A 23,128-nucleotide genomic window follows, 5' to 3' on the forward strand; every position below is an offset into this window, starting at 1 on the left:
GTGTCAATAACATTAAATAAATAAAATTATGATTAGCGGACTCACTTGGGAGAGGAGAGCTGTGTCCTGGTCCACTTCCAGAAAACTATTTGTGCATTTTCTTATTAAATATAAAAACAATTCTAGGAACAGGAACTATATCCGAAACCATCGATGGGTCCCTTTCAGCTGAGTGCCTACTGGTCACATTATTAAAAAAAACCTCCTTCCAAGCCCTTCCTTTCTGGCCCAGTCAGCTCTGTGAAGGACCTGCCTTCCTACATGTACAAGTGGCCTCCTCGAGGCTGGGAAACCCTCACTCTTAAGGTACTTTCAAGGGAGACAGGAAAATTTGGTTTAAATCTAAAGCAAAGCAACAAACTGAAATGTTCTAATTATCTCAGTTCTGTATTTAGGTAAGTGTATATATGCAAAGGTATGTGCCATTGCATTCAGATGTACATTTATTGAGCTGGAAGGAAGGTACAAGCTGGTCTCTGGGATCCTGTCAACAGTGGTCACAAGTTGTATGTTTCCTCCTTCAGCCCTGCTGACTACCTTCTTGTAGATAAAATAATTCCTGCACAGTTGCTTCCAGAACGAAATTGTGAGCATCTCTTCCCAGTCTCTGGAGCAAAAAGGACAAAGGTGCTCTGTAAACCCACGTGAGATATCTGAGACCAAAAAAAGGACCAAGACCTAAGAGGTGCCCCTATTGTCAGCTTTTTCTCACCAGCTCAGCATCATAACTGTTTTTGGTCTGTTCTGATGTAGCATTTGATAGGAAATTAGAAATAGATTTTCTCTGAAAGAAAGATTAAATAACTATCTTTTGGGGGGGAGTTTTAACATTTGACCGGGGCCTTTGCAAGCCCAAAAAAACAGTTTTGACAAAAGAATGTGATGGTCCTCTGTAACTGCTGAGTTGTAAAAACTTTTGCCTATCTGCCTTAAATGTCTTCCATTATGTTTTACTGAGGGAGAACTGATTCAGCAGCACCCAGTGTCACTGTAGCACAGTGAGATTTAAGGAATTTAAGCAAGTTCAGTCTGGCAGCTCCTGGCAGTTGACTAGTTTGGCTAGCATTTTCACAATTACAGAAAAAGGGTATGTCTGAATAAGCAGGTCTTTGATCTTCAGGTCAGCCAGACTTGCAGAATCGCCTCATGTTTTCCTTAAGGTGACCACCGAAGGTATCAGGAAGCTCTGGATGTCAGATGCTGCTTGATCTGAATGGAAACTAACACAAAATTACTTTTCAGGTGTTGTACACAGCTCTGCTCAGTGAGACTGGTTAAAATAAAAGCAATTTTTTTCCCCTGTTCTTTTTTTCTTTCTTTTCCTTGTTTTTAGTGTATTTGGCATGAAAAAGCTCTATGCAGTTCTATGAAAGTCTCCTTGCTGTCACCTTGAAGCCTGATCATGTGCCTGCTCCTCTAAGGAATCTCCCAGCTTCTCCTGCAGCAGAATTGCTCCCGGTGTGGTCTCTGCCTCTTCCTCCCTCAGCTCGACAAGTTTCTCCCTTCCACGAACACTCAATATGTCCCCAGGACAGAGCAGTCTCACCTCTGTCTAGGGAGCTCCTCCTGAGGGCAAGAGCCACAGAAAGGTAAGTTGGGGTCTCCCCTGCTGCCCAGACACTGCCACGATGCCAGACCAGATCATAAACTATACCTAGGATAAAATGCCAACAAAAAGTAAAATACTACCCATCGCTCTTGGGCTGCAACAGTGATGATACACCAGATTGAGTTAGCAGCATAAATTACATCCGTAATTGTCCCCTAAGGTTAAACTCAAACTTTTAAGACAAGCTTAAAAACAGTTAGCTGTTTATAATAAATAACAGTTTGCTATTATTTTGAGCCTGCGTTGAGGCTGTTCCTTGTTATATAATGCTGACGTGTCCTTTATGTTCAGAGGTTTTACTTTTTGGCTGAAATGTTAAGTCAGCCCACCTATATTCCTTAATGCTCTTCTATTCCTCAATGTTCATTCATTAATTCCTTAATGCTCAAGTGCTACTTCTTTAAAAGTAAGGAGTTTGCTGCAGTGTCCTGGCCAAACACCAATTTGGTGCTTGGAAAATTTTGCCTAACTCAACTGGAGTTTCTGCATGATACAACGTGATTACTTGCCATCCCAAATTTCTGTGTGGTGCTCTTTGCTGCAGTTCACAGCTAGCTGCTCTTCAGTGATGCTGGTAATTCCCCACATCAGTTTAAATTCACAAGACTGTTGTGAGAATGCGTATGCGTGTTTGTGCGTGCCTGCAGCAGATAGAACACCTAAAAGGTTGTCTTGGAGTAAGAGAGATCTCACAGAGCCAGTAAGTCCTCCTTCAAATTAGTAGAAGAAAAAACTTTTTTTAAAATGTACAGAAAGTTCCAAGGAAAAGTATTCAGTCCTCACACAATTACCTTTTGGCTGACCTTCGCTAGATTTTAGTGAATGAATATTAATGAATCTCCAATACAAAAGTAATTTAATGAGAAAAAGTTACTTAACACAGCATTTTGGCCACCAGAAAGCTACTTCCTAGTTGCCTAATAAACCTATTTGCTAAATTTTAGAGTAAAAACACAAATGTAAATTTAATGTTGACATATTATAACAGGATTTTTGTTACAGATCATGCTAAATTGGGAGCTTCAAGTTGAAATACGTTTCTTTTAAGAGAGATTCAAATTATTTCATTCAAACCACAATTAGACTTCATTTGGTTTACAAATATTGTTTCTCGTGATCTTCATAATTTCTAGTATTAGTTTCGTTTTCTCACTCGTAAAACCAAAATCATAGTACCCCAAAATAATTTTCCCCTCAAGGTATTATTAGATGATTTTATGTTACTCTTATTTAAGTAGGAATTACCATTAATAACTTTTGTCATGTTTTCATTATATATTCTTTATGTTTTAATTACAAGAAGAACTAAGAGTTTACAGTTTAAACCCAGGTAATGCTGGTTTCACTCTGCTACAAAATCAGTAGCAATGAAAAGCAGTCTAGAAGAAAACATCAGTTATTCTGATTACACGTCAGACCTGATCCAAAGTACACAGACTAAATTATTGATGTCCTACTGACTTCAGGAGGCTTTGAATGAGACCTTTTGAGAAGCCAATCAATAGCATCAATCACAATTGGGAATGAATAGCCAAATCAATTGCTGAATCAAGAAACAGCGTTTAAAAGATGTTTAGATGGTTACAGAAAAGTTGAACAATGCCAAGGAATTTGGTAGATTAACATTTTGGTGAGTCATGTTCCTGTGCTGACAAAACAATTGTGATTATTTTGTTAATTTTAGAAAAAATCTTTAAAATTAGAGTAAATTTGCCTATACTACATAGATAAAGTGTAGGATTTAAAATCCTTTTTACAAGAAAAGTGATGAAACTGCTGTGTGTTTCAAATCAGCGGAAACATCGTAGCTGCAGAATGGTGGGTCTGCAGAGAAAATAATGATTTATATTGTCTGTACTGATAACATCCTTTTTCATGGCATTTCTTTGTTTGTATATCCTCATCTCCTCTCAGAATAATTTCAGGTTCTCAACCTTCATATTACTTTGCAGGATCAAAACCAAATTTATTCTTATTGAGTAGATTGTATTAGAGTATTATAACTGAAAAGAAAATCAGGCTTTTTAATCTACTGTAAAATAACATATAAGCCACCCATGAATCTATATGAAATTGGAAAAAAAGATACTTTCATCTTAAATTCAAGAATAGTCTATTACAGCTGATAAGTGCTACATCTCAGGTAAAGCTTAATTTTGGTAAAATAAACTGCTGGGTGATACCAGTTACCTTCATCTGCTAAATACTGTTATTTTCCTATTATAAATATGTGGGTTCATGTAGTTGACTTCTGTGAAATTGCAGATTTATGAAGAGATGAACAATTCCAGAATATTCCTTTGTTTTACTGGGTTCCAGTGTTATGCAAAAAATATTCCAAATGGTGTAAGCAGCATTCACATCTGCCCCCACTCAAAAAGCACAGCATACCACTTAGACAGCACAAACAGAACGCTTCACTGCTCTCTTTGTCCAAATAGTACACTCACAAAAAGTACATATTTTTCAGAAGTTTTTGCAAATACGTTGAGTTTTGCTCTTCAGGAAAGATTAACAAGAGCCAGTCTTCTGAAATCTTATTTGCCTGATATTTATTTTGCCCCACTTCCTTTCTTCAGATTGCTTGTACAATTCCCAGATCTACATTGTATAATCTTATCATCTCATTACTCATAATTTTTATACAATGTCATTATTCATAGCAGCAATCCTGTAGCCAATATGAGGAACCAGATAATAATACAGGAAATTCGGCAGCTTGAGAAAACACGTTAGAGTGCATCTTCTGAAAGCGCACCTTGGTGTGGGTTCCTGAGATAATGTTAAGTAAAGGTTATCAGTAAAAAGTAAGGTTTCAAATCATATTTGCTTATGTTTCCTCCAAAGGAAGGATGATCATCCTTCAGAACAGGGTCTGGAAGGTGGCCAGTGCTGCCAACACAGGTTCAGGAGCATTGTCTGTCTCAGCCTGCTTCAATGAGAAAGACTGAGAACATGAGTACAGATAAGCCGTTGTCAACGATTTGGGGATCATTAAATGGACATAATGAATTTCTTGTCTTCATAGAAAAGAACATTTTCTGCTGAAGTGTCTTAGATTCTACCTAGATAAATAAAAAAAAAAAAAATATTTTAAAAAAAAAAATCTGCTCCAAAAGAAAATCTTTAAAAGAAAGAAAAATACTCCAATTCAGGCATTACTTTTCACGTTTGGCTCAGCCGCCAAACAAAAAATAATCTATTGCACAGTCTTAAGAAAGACCATGTCGTGGTTTAACCCCAGCCAGCAACTAAGAAGCACGCAGCTGCTTACTCACTTCCTCCCCGACCCAGTGGGATGGGGGAAAAGATCAGGAAAAGAAGTAAAACTCGTGGGTTGAGATAAGAATGGTTTAATAGAACGGAAAAGAATAAACTAATATTGATAATGATAACACTAATGAAATGACAACAATAATGATAAAAGGATTGGAATACACAAATGATGCGCAGTGCAATTGCTCACCACCTGCCAATCGATGCCCAGTTAGTTCCCAAGCCACGATCCTCCCTGCCCCCGCTCCCCCCAGTTTATATACTGGGCATGATGTCACACGGTACGGAATATCCCTTTGGCCAGTTTGGGTCAGCTGCCCTGGCTGTGTCCCCTCCCAACTTCTCGTGCCCCTCCAGCTTTCTGGCTGGCTGGGCATCGGAATCTGAAAAATCCTTGACTTTAGACTAAACGCTACTTAGCAACAACTGAAAACATCCATGTGTTATCAACATTCTTCTCATACCTAACCCAAAACCACAGCACTGTACCAGCTACTAGGAAGACAATGAACTCTATCCCAGCGGAAACCAGGACAGATCACCCTTCCTATACAGAACCAGCACGACATAAATTGTCAGTAACTCACAGGAGCACAGTAAGAACAGCAACAGTACGGAGTGGGACGAGCACGGCCACAACAGACCCAGCGTCTCGCGGCGGATACAAAATCGGTACTACAATAGACAGCCTAGCAGCGTCAACAAGCTATGGCAGGGTCGGCTTGAAGAGCCATTAGCAGCCCAGCATCAGCAGCAGGAAGCACAGCAATGATAGCTGAGTAAGCAAGAGATGGAAGAAAATTGTAGTTTAAACTTTCAAAACCCACAGTTTTCTCCAGAACAATAAAGCCAGGAGACAGAGAGTTGTATGGCAACATGGGAATCAAGAGGGATGGTTGTAAGGTCATCACCTCCCCAAATTTCAGATGGCTCAGTGCCAATGAAACAATATCAATTGTTATCAAATCGGGAAGCCCAATATCACCTCACTGAAACACAGCGAGTGCATTTGGTAGTCCAGAATAATTAGTGATGATAGCAAATCTCTGATATCACATCTTTGGACTATCCTGAACAAGTTGTTAGTATTTCTGACAGATTTCTACCCCAGCATTGTCCACAAGCGTCCATCCGGCGTTTCAGAGATATTCCTGAGCTCTTCGGAAAAGACTGCCAAGGGCAAAGCTGTAAATGACTGTGTATGTAGATACTAGGAACAAAGACTGACAGACTCCTACTACTCCTGCTTGTGGTTGCCCAGGAAGTATCATGTACCTCCCTGTCTTATAGACAACTATCTCCAGGAATCCTTAAGGACCATACCTAGGAATCAAGCTGAATTATAATTTTTTCCAATGTTTTCTTTGCCAGAGAAAAATAGGTTGATGCAAAAAAATACTACCAGATTTGGCCCTAAGAAGATCTGGCAATAGCCAAACAACCTCACATTTGACCTAACAATAAAAAAAATTAAAAAAAAAAGGACATTAAAAAAAGGACTTGTTTCTCTTTCTTCCCCCCCCCCCCCCCCTCTTTCCTTGGAAGCTTCATAAAAATAGGAGCCTTAATAGGATAAGTAGGACTGCATGAAATATTGCTGCTCTTTGGAATATTTTGTGCCACTAATGACATAGTTCATGCAGGTAAAGATTCATTCTAGAAATAAAAGCAATTACTAATACAATTCCATGTTCAATATTATTAGTTCAGCATTTTGGTAAACATTAAGATTCCCATAATGAGTCCTAACATTAAACTATTTTTATTCCTTATAAAATATAATTTCATTAACTTATCTGGGAAATGCAGGAAATATATTATTCCTTTGTTACTGAATGTGAAAATACATTAAGCAGCGTGCAGATGGAAACTTGTTTGTACATATTCCTGGGGCAAAATGAAAAGTAGGTGGAGAAAGAGTATAATGAAAGACTTGATACAAGCTTGGACTGCTGATTTTTTTAATGGAAATTTTTTTAATAGAAGAGCACAAACATGTATTTTTAAAAGCTGGATGAACAAATAAGAATAGCTCTGGGCAGATCTAATCTGCACGGCTAGCACTTGCAGTATGCATTAAAGAATTCAAGCTGACACTGACCTTGGCAGCACTTACAAAGGAAGAATTTTCACAAGGATGAACACGTCCTACGCTGTGTCTTCAGTTTTGTGAACAGTCTTGTATTTTTTTTTAGTGTTAACTATACTTATTTCTCATACCTCCATTCTTTGCACCCTATAATTATTTTCAAGCAATAACATACTAAATATGTGGGATAAAAGAAGAGTAGTGTAGTGAAGTATACAAGCATAATTCAAGCCTTCATCACCCTTTGAAAAAGATCCTCTTCTGAAAACATGTTAAAACTTTTTTTTCTACAGCTTTCCCCCATCCTAAAAGCTATTTTACAGATATATTGCTAATGACAGGGTTTGTAAAAAACAGATAATAAAATATACACATAGAAAGAAACACAAAAAATGAGCGTTCTATCCACAAATACTTATTTCATAGGGAGAAAAAGAAGAGTTATATTTTAATTCTCATGGCACTCTCCTTATGGCACTGGCTTCAAAATCAATACCATGTTCAAGTTCCCTTGACCATCACACTCCATAGGTTCTTGGAAGCTGAAGATTTCTAACACTACCGGTTTTTTATAACCATCCCTGCTAACCATTCCGAAGCTGTGCAACTGAGAGCTGCCAGTGTTAACACAGGCTTACAGATATCACGGTCAGAGGGGCATATTGAGACAATTCAGCACCCATCCACCACCACGAAACCTCTCCCAGAGTGAAAATATTGGACAAGACGAGTAGTTCACCACATCTGGTCAGTTATGGTGTACTTTTGAGGCACAAGCATGTCACAGGTGAACTTTGGCAAGCCCAAGCAGGTAAGTTTTGCTGTAGCTAGGCTGATCGTAGAAAAGTCCAGCTCTAGTTGCTTTCCACCATGCTGTCAGAACCTCACCAAATTCCAGGATAAAAGCAACTACGAAGAGGGAAGAAAGTGAGGCAGAAAGAAGAATGAGTTGATACGTAGGGTAAGGGGCACAAGGAGCTGGGTCCAATGGCACATAACACGTTGTTCGTTTTCTCAAGGAAAAGTCTGCTCCAAAAAGGGTGGGAATGTTTGGAACAGATGAGAAGAATAAAACATGAGATCCATCTTCAGACTAATCTATAGGACATTACCTTTCCTATAGTCAGTTCCCTGGCTGATGCATATGTATGAAACATCCCTTCACTCATGCATCTACCAACATACTGTTCCAAACAAACAAAATTATTTTAAAATGAAAAAGATTCTTTTACCTAAAGTGTAGAAGTAAATCAGAGATTGCTCTCTTCAAGAAGGGATTTGGGGGGGGGGGGGGGGGGGGACATTTTGCCTTCATTAAATGTCACAGTAATAAGCAATAAATAAATTAAAGGTACATTGACAGACTGAAAAATATGAATTGTAAGATCTTTGGGACAGGAACCAAATCTTTGTTGCAAGATTTTGCAATAAACAGTGAGTTGTAACCAGAGGTCCTGGATGCTGTTGGAATACAAACCTTAGAATAACAGAATTTCAATGCTGGAAAACACTTTAAACAGCTACGTATTTCACCCTTAGCTACAAATAATAAATAAAAAATATTTTTCAACTCTTGCAGTCTGTTGAAAACACTGACTCTGGCACAAGCTTTCCCTAAGTTTCCTCACTAGTCAATGGAGAGAGACAGTTCTGTCCCAAAGGCTGTTCAGGTCACCTTAAAGCCTAGCCTATTGTACTGACTGGGGTTTCTCAAGTCAATTCAATCTGTTTCCCATCTCTCCACGTGTAGCCATAACCTCTATTCAAAATTGTGAAATATATCATTGCCAATATGTTGCATTAGAGGCTCCAAAATGTCATTGTTAATGAGAATATATTTTGATCATACTTTAAAACGTGGTAGGTTATACATGTATATATACACATATATCTCTCTCTCTATGCTGATGCACTTATTTTTCATGTTTCTTTGGTAAGCTTTGCATATTTGCCTATTTAAGCTTTGACAGAAAGTATTTTAAAATAGAATTAGTCTAGGCATCTTTCTTAGTGCATACACTGAATATAATTTATATTGAATTTTCATTATGACTCCTGGCTAAAAATATTGTGATAATTCAAGGGGCCTTGTGGGGGAAAGATGTTAAATAACAAAATGGAACATATCTTTCTTTTTAGTATCAATACTTGGTCTCTTTTATTGCAGCATCGACTTAGATCAAATATCAAATGGTAGCATATATTTTATAAAATGCCTGTATGTTTACTTTGGTTACCTTATCACATCATGATGAACTAATTTTGCTTATGAAATTAATCATAACTGTAAATGTTAAATTGCTGCATTTCATATAGACAGCTGTCAGCCTTTCATCTATCAGCCAGACCGTCATCAGATGAATGTTGAAACCAGTGTCCTAATTGCCATTTTCACCTAAATCATACGTAACAGAAATTAACTTTTAATTTTCCCAGGTATTTTTCAAATCTATTTTGAGTTTACCTGACACTTTGTCTAGAAATGCTCTACTGATGGCTCAGTGGGAACACAGCAAGTAAGGAGACCTCAGTGGCTTGGTCAGGGGACAATGGCAGGTACATTCTCCAGTAGTGTGTGGGAGCAACATGGTAGGATGTCCATGTTGGGAGCAGAGCATTAAGGTCAAAACTGGATGTGAATTGTGAGAGAAAAAATTGAGTTGATCCTTAATCACATGAAGCTTCTTGGTAACATATATTCACAAAGTGCCCTGTCACTGTCTTGCTTGATGAAGAACCTTTTATTATATATAGTCATTCCAGCCCTTTCTCCAATGCCTTCCCTCAAACATCTGTCATCTATTCTTGTTTGAAAACTGTCTTCCAACAGTAGAAGGAGTAACAGGGCTTCATCATCTGTTTCAACCCAATTCCCTGAAAGAGACAATAGCTATACTTCTATTATACAGGTGCTGTTATTAAGCTCGATTTTAACAATCTTGCACTTGTTCACTTATTAATTGCCCACATTTATCCAAAATACACTGAGAAGAGCAGTGTTAGCTTTGCATCCAGTCATTAGAAAGGCAGACAGAAAAGATACATTCAATTACTATTTATTAAAAAATCACATGTATTGGTACCTTTAACAGAATTCAAGGCTTTCAGTAGGCTGTAATTGAATCATTTTGTACTAAATAAGCCATAGCTATATCTATTGTTCTAGCAGCTGAGAAAAAATGATTCAGAAATTATATTTAAGCTTTTCTGTGTAATTATTAATATATAATGGCACTTAACATCTGCATTTCTGTTAAAGTCAGCATCACTAAGCTTAGCTAACTCAAAAAATATCACCAGATACTGTGTCTGCAATGAAAAAAATTCAAAATCTGTACACATTGCTTCGATAAAATATGCAAAGACATATGGCGGGTTCTTTGCTTGGCATATCCCCGCACAGCTCCAAAAGTCAATGGAACAATGCCAATTTATATCGCTGATTTACGCAGCTGAAGGCTCACGTGCTTCTCTCCAGTGTAACAAGGTGCCTGAGCTTTGCCAGCTGACGGTGGCTGGGGAAGCTAAAGTCGGCAGAAGGCCAGCCTGGCGTTCCCAGTGCCAACCCCTCCTCTGTTATTTAAGATGGGGGCATGTTGTTAGCAGCGATCTCCAGCTGAAGGATCAGCGAAGCATAAAGTTTACATAATATCTCAGCTGGACCATTCTTTCTGCTTGTCTGCATGGTCCGATTTTTATTCTTTTACTTGATTGATTGTCTGGGGTTTTGTGGTTGGGTATTTTTTTAAGTTTGAGAATGCAATTTTGTATTTCCAGTATATTTTCTGGGATATTTGGGACATTCTTGCACAAACTTTGCACCATTAAACACAAGGAAGTTTGCCACTGAGTATAAATCTAAGACTCTTGTCTCTTGTCCTGAAAAAGTAGCCTGTTTACCTCTGTATACTGCACACAGAAGCATCACAGTATTTTCATATGAAAGCATCAGATAAAGAGACATTTTTCAAAAACAGGTGAGTTCATTGGTTTTAAAATAAGCATGTTTCTGAATTCTAAGAATTGCATATAGAACAGACAGTTACTGCTTAACTCTTGGGTATTTTAAAGATATTTCCTTTTTGTATCTGACTTTTTGTATCTTAACTTTTTACTAGACAGCGAAGTTCTTCAGTGGAAGTATGATTTGCTGTATAAAAAATGATGAGGCAATTTAATGGAATCTTTCCTTGGGATTGATTCCTGCAGATTTTAGTAGAACCTGAGTTTCCAGGCATCCCGAAGTTTACTATAAGGCAGAACAAAATTACCTAGGTTTTTCAAGGAAGAGTGTTTCAGAATTTGCTATGTGAACGTTCATTACAAGTACCCTTTGGTGGGGTCACATCATCTCCATACATGACTTCATAACTTCCAGTGATGTAACTAATTTCAGAATGACGAAGGCCATTTTCATGGTTCCATGTTAGACACTAGTTAACAAAGAATCAGAGTTATGAGGTCTCCATCTTAGACATTCAAGGCCTTGACCCCCAGACATCACAAACTCTGATCAGTCTGTGCTGTGGAAGCTGGTGGTAGACACAAGTGCTCTGATTATCACCCTTGTACTGATCTGTAAAGTTCTATGGTTAGTGGCTTTTGTAAGGTGGTTGACACCCAGTATCATCATGCTCTGAACACTGGGAGTTCCCAGGATAGAAATGGTATGCATATTTCCAAGCCACGGCCATCAGAGGTGCCCCACAATTATTATAAATGCAATGTTTTCACTGGATTCCCAAGTTTCATTAATGATCACAGGCACACAGGAAGAGGATGTGGGAAGATGGCTCTGTGGAGTAAAGATATCTTTTCCCACCAGAGGTGTAGGATGGGGAAAGACACAGAGGGAGGTTTTCCCAAAGAGATCAGAGAATGTGTTGTAAATACAGAAGTATCACTCCCAAATTGTAAGAAATCCTGCTATTGTAAACATCAACCTTTACATATATGAGACAGAGAAGCTATTGGTAAGACATCATTCCTGAAAGCCAGTTCACGTTGGGCAGAAACTGTTTGCCCAGCTGTGAGGACAAAACTCCAGGGGGGACATGCAGATACCTATAGATCAACTCTCTTCGCTCGGCTTTAGGTACACAATAAAGAACACTTAGCTAAAGAATTTTGATCAGTTGCTACTTACAGGGATCCAGAGAAACTTAAGCTGATACTTCTTACAGAGCACTGAGAAAACAGCATCCCGTTACTGTCTATTCACAATTGCTAAAACCTAAAGACCTCACATTTAAAATGGCTAAAATGAAGCATGAGGAAGACAAAGCAGCGACCCTCAGTTGCCCTTTAGGGGTTGCTACCAACCACAAGTCCACAAGCTCCTCCACACTGTCACCCTGATCTATAACGCCAAGTTACCCTCTCTGAGACAGAGGCGTCTGCTGCTGATGGTGAAGGTGTTACAAAGTCTAGTCCATCCGTCTGTTCAGCTGCCTGACTGGACTCCTCAGGCTCACTTGCACATTCCCAAGGGACCTGACTAATGGCCCTGCCCTCCTAGGAGCTGCTTCTGAATTGCTTCTGAATTTGTTTTCTAGTTGCCCATTTCCTTAGCCCTTTTAAACTTTTCCATAGATTAGGTCTACTAATAAAGGAAGGATAATTTCTTGTCCTGTGACCTCCAGAAATATGTTTTCCATTAGCATGGATGGTTTCATACTTGCATCATTGAATTTTTAATGGGCAAGTTAGTAAGTTTTACTGTTTAAAAATCTTTTTTAGACCAGGTGCACAGCACTTACTACACCTTTTGGGCAACCTATGGTCCACAGATAGGTTTAGAAACCCTTGTTTTAGAACCAGCTGGTCCTAGAAACAAATATTCATCTGGCATTTTTACTATTTCATATGAGAATAACAGAAAATATAAACCAAATAATAACCATTTTCTTAGATTTTATTGCCTCATTGATTTCTCTCAACATTGTGTACTGAATTTCCTTTTCTTACGTAGACCCCTATAGGATAATCATACTGATATATTTACTATTATATATGACATATTCTGAAGGTTGCTGCTGAATAGATCAAACTGTGTAGTGACTTAATCTTTGCACTGTTGCTATAAATTCTATGGAATGATTTACCTATAGATATATTTCCCTATCGATTCAGCTTGCTCAGCTTTCCTTGTGTCAGCTGCAACCAAGTATTATTATTTGTACTGGGATTTATCATCATTCCATCACTATTCTGTAATGCTTGTTATACTGAAATTCTCATCCACTGCAATGTAAAATACACTCTTTCTAAACAACTCTGTGCAATCACATAGAGGGTTTAAAGCTTTCTTCTTGATAACTGTTACTGGATTATTCTTGTTCTGACACTTCAGTGATCGTTTTTTCAGACTTCACCCACATTTGTTTCTTGCTGTGCTTATTCAGTTGAAACTGTTGCTATTCTTTATTAGATAACACTAATATCAAGATATTAACAATTAATAACAGATGCTCCTAATCAATATCTGTATGCTTCAGATCAGCCCAAGTTTCCCCATTTTTTGAGGTATACAGTCTCCAGAATTTATGTGCTGGTATTTTGCCTCCATATTGTATGCAATAGAATCGGTACCCTCAGAATAAGACATTCTGTCTGTAGCATTTATACTTTTCCTCCTTCCTTAAGTCTGCACCGAAATTCATGAGTTTTCTTTGTCTAACAAGACAAGTGCATGGAACTGAAAGTACATCAGAGGAAATCACCTCTGAAGCCTAAAACATAATATCCCCATTTAGTAATCTAAATTTAGCTTCCTGAAATTCTCTTCTACACCTCTCTAAACATTTGTAACAAATCCCTTTAAAAATACTAATTGAGTTTTTAAAACCAAATAAACACACAGAAGATTCTGAGAATGTCTGATAGAAATTTTCAACTGTATATTTTAATAGATGAAAAATACATGTCAGATTTTATTAATATTACATAAACTTTAAAAGGTCCTCATCTTTCCATTAAAACTTCTACTAGTAAACATTCATTATAAATCCCTTTGCTATCAAATATTCACAGTATTCCTAAATAAATCACTAGCAAATACTGCAATATTAATATCTAAAAAAACCTATAAACCACAAAGATCAAACTATCAACAGAAAAACTTAACATAAAAACATTTCAACATTTTTCAAGCAGAGTGATTTTATTTGAAGACTGGTAAAAGAATCCACTAAGTCATTTCAGATAAGGATGAAGCTGTTTGGGTCGAGCTTTTCTTGACAGCCCAATCCTGATGGGGCCCTTGCATGTTTTAAGAGGCTGTACTCTTATAACTTCATGTGACAGAAAGTATCCTATATTTAAAAAAAAAGAAATAGAAAGTAAGCCAGAATTCCATATGATATACACCAGAGTCACATACTGCCAAGACATGTAAATTAGATGAATATTAATTGCAGCTTTCTTGGTCCCTTACTACATCCTATCCCATCTCCATTTTGTTTAGCTGTAGAGCATCTAACATAGTCTTTTGGGTTGAAATTGAAATGCGAACAGCTGGGTCACATGTAGAATCCTTCTCATTAGAAGGATCCTCAACCTAACATTACATAACTTGCCTTACAGACTGGCAAAGGCCTATAGTTTGATACAAATTACCATTCTGGGACAGAGGAGACGCTGAGAGCAGTATGCTTTAATACTTACCACTAGTCTGAGGGGTTTAGATGTACAAATCCAAATTACACAGCCAGGCATCACTCTACTAGTGCTAATAATCATGATGTCTTGTGGCACTCATTTTCCAGAAAGTAAGACAGGAGGATATGGATTTCTGTTCAACAGTCTATTAGGTAAGGTATACACCATCTAGTAATCTGGAGCACAATTCAGTCATCCTTTAGAAGCTGTTCTGTTTTGCATAAAATAATATACTCACTGGGGAAGAATGGAAGACAGTGACCTTGTAACTTAGAGATTAGAACAACAAGTCATCCGGAAGAAGTAATAATCACACATGAAGGTGTCAAATTTCTCAAGATCTTTTCCAGTTCTATTTTCCATTATTCTACAAAATGATGAAGCACTGAGCAATTAGCTAGGATATCAAATAGTGAGCCCATCAGAGCCTTAGGCACTCAGCTGGAATCCTACTAAAGGGAGAAAAAAAATTCTCTTAGCCTTTTGCGAGAATTTAAATGATAGGATGAGAAAAAACCCAAAGCTCCGTTCTTAAGTCAATGATGAGACAGTAGTGCTGCTATATCTTTTATAAGACTCATAAGAGTCAGTTGGAAGAGAAACTGCATGCGGTAAAATTCAGTCAAGTGTTATGGGTTTATATGTAGCCAGTAAATCATGGTAGTTAGTCGTGCTGAATTGTAAAACTGCAGAAGTATAAATCTTCTTTTCCCACCTAGGTATCTCCTTTCCAAAACAGTCACAGTTTCTGAGGCAACAGTCACTTCATATGACCAAACAGTGGGATGTAAAACAAAGAACTCATTGATACCAGCAAGTATAAGACTTGTACCTCCTAATCTTCTAACTATGGGAGCAATATGCTGGATTAAGCCACAGAGTTTTGGCAACTAAATTGGCTAAATTAACAGGCTTGGATTCCATCGTGGAAACAGTGATCATATCCAAGATGCATAAACAACCCAAACCATGTAAGAACACATGTGATGACTCAGAATCCTACTAAAAAATAGAGGGAAACAGCCACACATCACCAAAACTTCTGACATTAACTTCTATCAGTGCAGTAAATATAGTATGCCCCCTGACAAAAATATAGTCCTTGCTTCAGAATAATCTCCAAGGCAGTTCAGTGTAAACGGAAGAGAACTGTCTCTGCCAACCATAGATTGCAGCACAGAAGCAATGTACCTCCTCACCAACTCCCTATTTCACAGAATCACAGAATCATAGAATGGTTTGTGTTGGAAGGGACCTTAAAGGTCACCTAGTTTCAACCCCCCCGCCATGGGCAGGGACACCTTCCACTAGACCAGGTTGCTCAAAGCCCCATCCAACCTGGCCTTGAACACTGCCAGGGATGGGGCATCCACAACCTCCCTGGGCAACCTGTTCCAGTGCCTCACCACCCTCACAGTGAAGACTTGCTCTCAACTGAGATTGATAATGAGGGGAACATAACATTTTTTCAGCTTCTTCTACTGGAAGCATATTAGGTGCCCGTTGATTCTGACAAAGCTCTGGAAATAAGGTATAAAATGCCTTAGAAATATGCCATTGCCCTAGAAACCTGCATGATTTCTCAGCAATCACAGGGAAAAAAAGAAGTCACTCATTGCTAAGGCTTTCTTCCAAGCATTACTGGAGAAGCTCAGATGGGAACTTAAAAAAGTCTAGGAAGCAATATAAAGGGAATAGTTACTGCTAATGGCAATGGAAGAAATGTCTGTTTTTCTTTGCCCTTGGCCCTGTGGCCCAAAACAACAGGGAAAGAAGAAAGGAAAGATGATCCAGGTTCAGTCACCTTCTGATCTTCTGCAGGAGCTACAGTGTTCCATCTAGCATACTTCAACACCATCTGAACAAAACTTCCAAGAAGAAGATGTTAATATCAACCACCTTGTGCTGTTATGCACAATACAGCATTCTGAAATTTGAATTTTCCCTAAGCAATAACAACACCTACTACAAGTGTCAGAAACTAGAATCCACCTGCCACACAAAAAAAAAAAACAAACAAAAAAACCAAACTCAAAATCACCTTATAGAGCAGTGATAAGCAGTAAAAAAGTAGAACAGAATTCTCTGTAATATTTTGCATTTGGTAGATGAAATATTATCAATACATGACATATCTTCAATAAAAACCAGGTGAAAAGAACACCAGAGGTCATCTGTAAACATTCAAGATTTTTCAGTCTCATTATTTCACAGAATGGCCTGAATGAAGAAAAATGACTTTCTGAATTCTGAGAACAGCAAAGTATGCATCAGTTTTAAGAGGTGCAATGGGTAATAAAAATAAAAATATCTGTACATGGTTTGACCTAGCGAAACAGAAGTTACCTGTAGCCTTTTCCTTACAATGTTTTAGTATTTCATTTCAGAATAAACCAATAGCCTTGTTTAACTAAATGTTTCCAAGTGTTGGAAAAAACGCGAAAGCATGCTTTCTGAAATCCTAATAGATTGATTGGCAATATCTTTCTGAATTTCCTTCCACAATGTGTCCAAAACTGCAACTCTTCCAAGAAAGTATATCAAATCATGTTCTCTTTATAGTATATCTTGGCTACACCACAATGATTGGAGGCCCAAAGATGTTTGTTCCAAATGGCTCCAAAACAAGCAAAAAAGGAAACGCCACATTGTCAGAGTTCTTTTCTTCTGTCCAAAGAACAAAAAGGCTCATCTGCATGACTTGCTCTGTGACCCAAGCCAAAGATGGGACAGCTTTCTAGCAACCTACAATTAAACAAAATGTGATTGCTATAGAGACAAAGATAAAAAGGGAAGAAACAAATACAAATGTTTGAGATATAAGTTTATCAGCACTGGTATTTGTCGTATAAATAACAAAATAGTATTACTCTTACCTCCCTCTTTCTGTAAATTATAGTTTTGTTCCTTAAGAAGTGTGCAGGATAAAAAAGCTGGGTCCCATGTGTATGGCTTTTTATAAGCTGCATCAAAATGGCCTGAAAACAGAAGCATAAATACAACATTGAAGATTTTAACTAATTTCTATAAACAAATAACTAAGTTTGTTTAATCTAGTTATTGATTTGTGGTTGTTGATGTAAATCATATATGTGCATATTACAGGAAATATTAGTGAAGCTACAAAGTCTCACTCTCAGTGGCTTGTCAAAAGCAACCTATACACCTCATGTAGTTCTCCTTTGCATAGATGCAATGATGCAGTTTTTAATCCTCTCATGATATATTATTTTCTCCGCTTAGATCTTCTTATTCCAGACTTAGGCAGAAAAGTGATCACTTAGTGAGCAATTTATCCAGTATCTGTTAGGTTTTCATTCTCTGGGGCAAGACATTCAGGTGTAACTTGCAGCACATTATACTGTTACAACTACTGAACAGACTTCCCTCCAGGGCTTTTCTGTGACACTTTTCTAATTGCTTCACAAACACTAATTACCTTCACAAAAACCCTGCAATCTTCACTTCACAAATTTAGAGCCAAGTCCCTGAGAAATTGATTTCGGATGCCAAATTTGAGATGGCTGCATTTTTATCAGATAATTTACCAAATACGACCAAAGCATATCTCGCATTGATTTTATTTGCAGCTGTGAGAACTCATCACTTCTGCAAACTGAATTTCAGGTACAAAATCTGATAAACATGCTGTTTGAAAAGTGCCTGAATAATTTACTTATCACATAGGAGCTATTTGTAAAAGAAGGTACAGCATTCAACTGGTTTTCTTCTTGGTGTCCTTCCTTTACTCATTAAATATTTCTTGATTCTACAGCAAATGGGGTAGGAGTGTTAAAGTTTACAAAGAGGGTTGCCCACCTATTGTTTGAAGCAGACATTCTGTTTCTTTAAGGAAAAATAAAATAATTTTTAAAAAGGCAGCATCTAAACTTTAAAGAAACATAACTATAATACTGCCTAAATTTTGTGAGGGCCTGGCCTGAAAGCCAGAACCGTAAGTAAGGTATATATGCTTTCTTTATGGTGGATGGAAAAAGTTGGGTCATCCCAAACAGAATGCAATACAAGCAATGAACCAGGCAAGAACTGCTTAGGGCAATGCCATGAGAAAAATAAACTGCAGGATATGTTTAGAAACCTTCTGCTGCTTTCCAAGCTTAAGGTCCTTAGTGCAGCAAACTTCTTTCACCTATTTGGGATCTATGGCCCAGAATTAACTTCTGAGGACAGATAACTAGAACACACCTTAGAGAAATATGCTAATATCACACATGACAAGTAGGGCCTACCACCCATGAACATACTCATATGTATCTTTATTAATCTATTACATGAACTTGTGTTAAACTGCCTATTTTCCCAAACTAATGTTCTTTAAATAGAAGATATTAATATCCATGTCAGCTGCAAAATCATGTAAATGTTGCAAGACTAGCTATTGTGTTCACTTAGAGGTCTTAAACAAACCAGAGATTTAACAGGTGACTGTCACCACTGATCACCTAACTGCAAAAGAATTTTTTGTGACGATTTGACTCCTCATTAATATGGCCTTCTGAATATTATGCAAAATCCTTTTTGAAAAGATGAAGTTGATTGTCATGACACTACAAAAGCTTTCAGTAGAACACATCCCTAGAAACATTCAAGGTTAGGTTGGACAGGGCTCTGAGCAACGTGACCTACTTGAAGATGTCCCTGCTCATTGCAGGGGTTCGGACTAGATGACCTTTAAAGGTCCCTCCCATCCCAAACCATTCTATGATTCTATGACATCAGTTGTAAGAAAACAGTTTGTGTCCTTTGTGAATATTGCATGATGTTTTAATTGAACCTTTCTCTCTGTAAATGTTCATCTTACTGAGTTTTTTTACTCTTTCAGGGAATGCAGGGCTTATTATGATGAAATCCAAGACAAAATAAATAATTTGTAATGGAATTTGCATTAAGGTGGGCTTGAGCAAGCCTGAAACTGACTGACTGAATACTGAGCTACAACTGCTACAGCACAGTGTGCAGGCAGCGGTAGTAGCGTAGGTTTTTTTGCATTTGGCTACTCATAGGCAAGTACCTTTTGTTCGACAAACCTTGTACAATTCAATGAAAACTCAGTTATTGTTACAGAATTATTTGGGTTGAGAAACACAACTTTAAAGCAAACCAAATATTACCTGAAATTTCAATTTGCTTATTAACATAATAGCCAATAATTTCATGTGCTTACCTTCTGCAATAGCTAAATGCAGCAATTCTTCACTCGGCAGTCTTGAAATACAATATTCCTTAGATACTTTTTGGTCTTCATTTTCATTTGATATCTTTTCGTTTAATGAACTTCCACTACTGTCAGTTATGTTTTGCCCTTCGATAGTACCAGAGATTGGAGAAGAAATACATAGCTTCTTTTGAGGAACACTTGTCACATTTTCATCTAGCCCCTCAGAATTATTTAATTCACAATAATTTTTGTGTGAGTTTGTTTCCAAACTAGATAAATTGTTTTCATTTCCCTTGCTAATTTCATGAAACATATGTAGCTCTTCTAGCACTAAATCAAATCTTCTCTTCAGTTCAAATTCATATGTGATTTTATTTTCTAAAGGTAAATACTTATCTTTTACATCTTCAAGACATCCATTGTTCATTACAGTTAAATGCATTTTTAATTCCTCTTCTGCAGCAATGAATGTTTTAGATTCATCTTCTGAATATGACATAATCAAGTCATTCATTACAGTCTCACATTGACTTTCATTAGTTACATGCATTTGTTCATCATTTATCTCTTCCTGTTCTTTTACATATTCAAGATTATGCTTCAAAGTTGCTGGCTCTAAATTGACTGCCTTGTTTGTCTGTGTATGCCCTTGTAAAGAAAACTGCACTGTTTCTTTACCCTGTAATTGCAAGTATGTATCTGGCATGGCAGGACTTCCTGTGGATGGGTATTGTATAGTGGCATGATTTTTTTCACTTTGTTTTTGTTTGCCTGCACTTGAGGAACTCCTGCAGTGTCCATCTTCACTTACTACTCTGTCTTTATTGACAAGAGAGCTGCTATCTAATGGCAAAGTGATAGACTGATAAACATTTGAGGAACTAGGAAATAAATTTTCAAAATTTAAATAAGGATTTTGGTCTACTTTTTCTTTTTGATTTGCTAAATGTGGGCTATATGTATCTATTTTTTTGCAAAATTCAGGTTTGTTTGTTTGGCTATCTTTTAACAAGAGAGAAATACATTTTTCCATAGTTGTTTTTGACTGCTCAGGTAGAATTAAGGCATCATTTGATTTAGCAGGCAAATTAGGAACCTCTTTTGAACTGGTGACTGCATTTTCTTCAGACAACTTTTTTTGGACAGAATTGTCTTGGATTACAACTGGGATCTGGTCAAAGTCTTCAGAATCAGTAGTAAGGGGAATTTTTTCATATGTGTCAAAAATAGAAAAATATTTTTTAGAAAGAAAATTATGAGAATATGTTTGCAACTCTTTTGACCTCACACATTCTCTTCTATCAGCTTTTATGCAACTAGAAGTACCCAAATATTTTTTCATGGTATATGTGACTTCATTTGTAACTTCACTGGTAGATGTTATGCAATTTCTACATCCAGTCGTTTCACGTTTCTCATTTTCACATAAAACAAAAGGGAAAGCTTTAAATCTTTCTCCATGAAAAGATCTATTAAACATTTTACTTGGTTTCTTCTGCTGCTGCTTTACTGTAGTTACCGATATTTCCTGATTTGTACATTTACTATTTACCTTTTCAAATTTCAGTTGTGAATGGGCAGGAAAGTAACTCCAAAATCTAAGATTTGCTCCTATCAGATACTGTATTTTTGTGATATTGCAGCAATACATTTTGTCTAGTGAAGAACAATCCAAAGTGTCCTGCAGCAAGATTAGGCATTTAGCAACTAAAATTTGCTTTTTCATACCATTTTTGTGACTGATTGACCTCAAATAGGTGCTAAGCCCTTCACTCCCTCTGGATAAGAGGTGGTGCTTTCTGACATATCTTCCCTTATATAATTCACTTTTTTGGTTACGAAGGAAGGCTCCTCTTTTAGGGAAAGTAAACTCTTCTTCACCTAAAGATCTAGAAAAATGTCTTCTCTGGCATTCATTATGTAATTCAAAACCAATGCTCTCCAAAAATTTAGAACTTACAAAGCCTGGATAAGTTTCATTTTTTTTATGAAACTCTGTGTTTTGCCTCAAAGTATTATCTGTGTATGAGTTTAACTGATCTTGCTTTCTGCCACGTAAAGGGTGTTTCTCCACTGGCACAGACTTTCCTCCAGTTGGCAATAAAGTATCTGTGCTACTGAAAAAGGAAGCAAGAATTGTCTTTATTAGTTTCACCTTCAGATGCTTTGAAATAATAGCCAGCAAACAAATGCATATTTTATTTTTGTGGTTCCTATTTGTATTGCACTTTACTAACTCTTGAGCATCACACTGCTCGTTTAATGTTTCACAGAAATGAAACCAATGTGTAACACTGTTATCCTGACATGTGGGCATATCTCTATATAAAGATTCAGTCCATGTCCTGAGCCACCCAAACAACATGTTTTGAAATGAAAACTTTAATTTGAACATTTTCTTTCCCCTAAATATATTGCAACTCACTTTCTTATCTGGAAAATTCTGCACAATAATGGGAGGAAAATTACTCTCAAATATAATGTTTTTAGTTAAATATCTTTTGAAATCAAGTATTTCTTTTGCAGAGAGTTTTGATTCTGCTTCACACAAACTAATATCACCGCTAGAATTATGCACACCACAGTGTATGTCTAACTTATTTTTCTCTAATGTTTTTGTTATTACTGGAATACTTGTCTGTATATGAAATGTTCCTGCTTTCTCATTACTGCTCTTCCTCCCCATTCTCTTCAAAAGATCATTACAGCTGACACATTTCTCATTCTGAATGTTTTTAGCACTAATGTAAATGTGAATCTTTGACTTCTGGTCATCATCACCATCGGAATTCTCCAGCACTTTATCTTTGAAACAATTTTCAGCAAATATTTGATTACATTCAATGTCAGTGCTGTTGTCTCTGAAATAAGTTACAGATACTTTTCCTCCTTCTGCGAAAGCACTGTGCTCTTCTTTGCTAATAGATGGGTAATTCTTTTCTTTAAATTCAGAACCAACAGTTGAAGCTTTTACACTGCTTTTATCATTTTGCAATTTTTGTTTCTCTACCTCAGACATTTTTTGCACACCATGTAACTGTTTAGATTGCATCAAAGATGGTTGGCCTTTAAAATTCTTCCAATCCATCTCCTCCAAGTTAGTTGATGGCATTTTACTATTTATTTTATTTGAAATGCTAGGAAGTTGAAAATTAGGGATTTTCAGCTGTTGTATACTTTTAAAAGGTTTTAATGTTGGAATTATAGATGATGAATTTTTTTTTTCTTTATTGTCTCTTTCTGCAGTAGTTTCATTATCACTACTGAAATAATCTTTATCTTCTGTAGAACATACTTTTTTCAGAAAATTATCTTT

General features: G+C 37.0%; 1 protein-coding gene across 1 annotated transcript; it reads right to left on the bottom strand.

Annotated features, from left to right (window-relative positions):
• Nucleotides 1–14,168: 14,168 nt before the first annotated feature.
• Nucleotides 14,169–22,924, bottom strand: RAD51AP2 (RAD51 associated protein 2). Its single transcript, XM_049819437.1, has 4 exons — nucleotides 22,238–22,924; nucleotides 19,819–21,493; nucleotides 17,510–17,611; nucleotides 14,169–14,287 (listed from the first exon to the last, which is right to left on the bottom strand). The coding sequence occupies exons 1-4, from the start codon at nucleotides 22,922–22,924 to the stop codon at nucleotides 14,169–14,171; spliced, it is 2,583 nt and encodes an 860-aa protein (XP_049675394.1).
• Between the last annotated feature and the right edge of the window lie 204 nt (nucleotides 22,925–23,128).

Source organism: Accipiter gentilis, chromosome 16 (assembly GCF_929443795.1).
Source record: "Accipiter gentilis chromosome 16, bAccGen1.1, whole genome shotgun sequence".
Taxonomy (NCBI): domain Eukaryota; kingdom Metazoa; phylum Chordata; class Aves; order Accipitriformes; family Accipitridae; genus Astur; species Astur gentilis.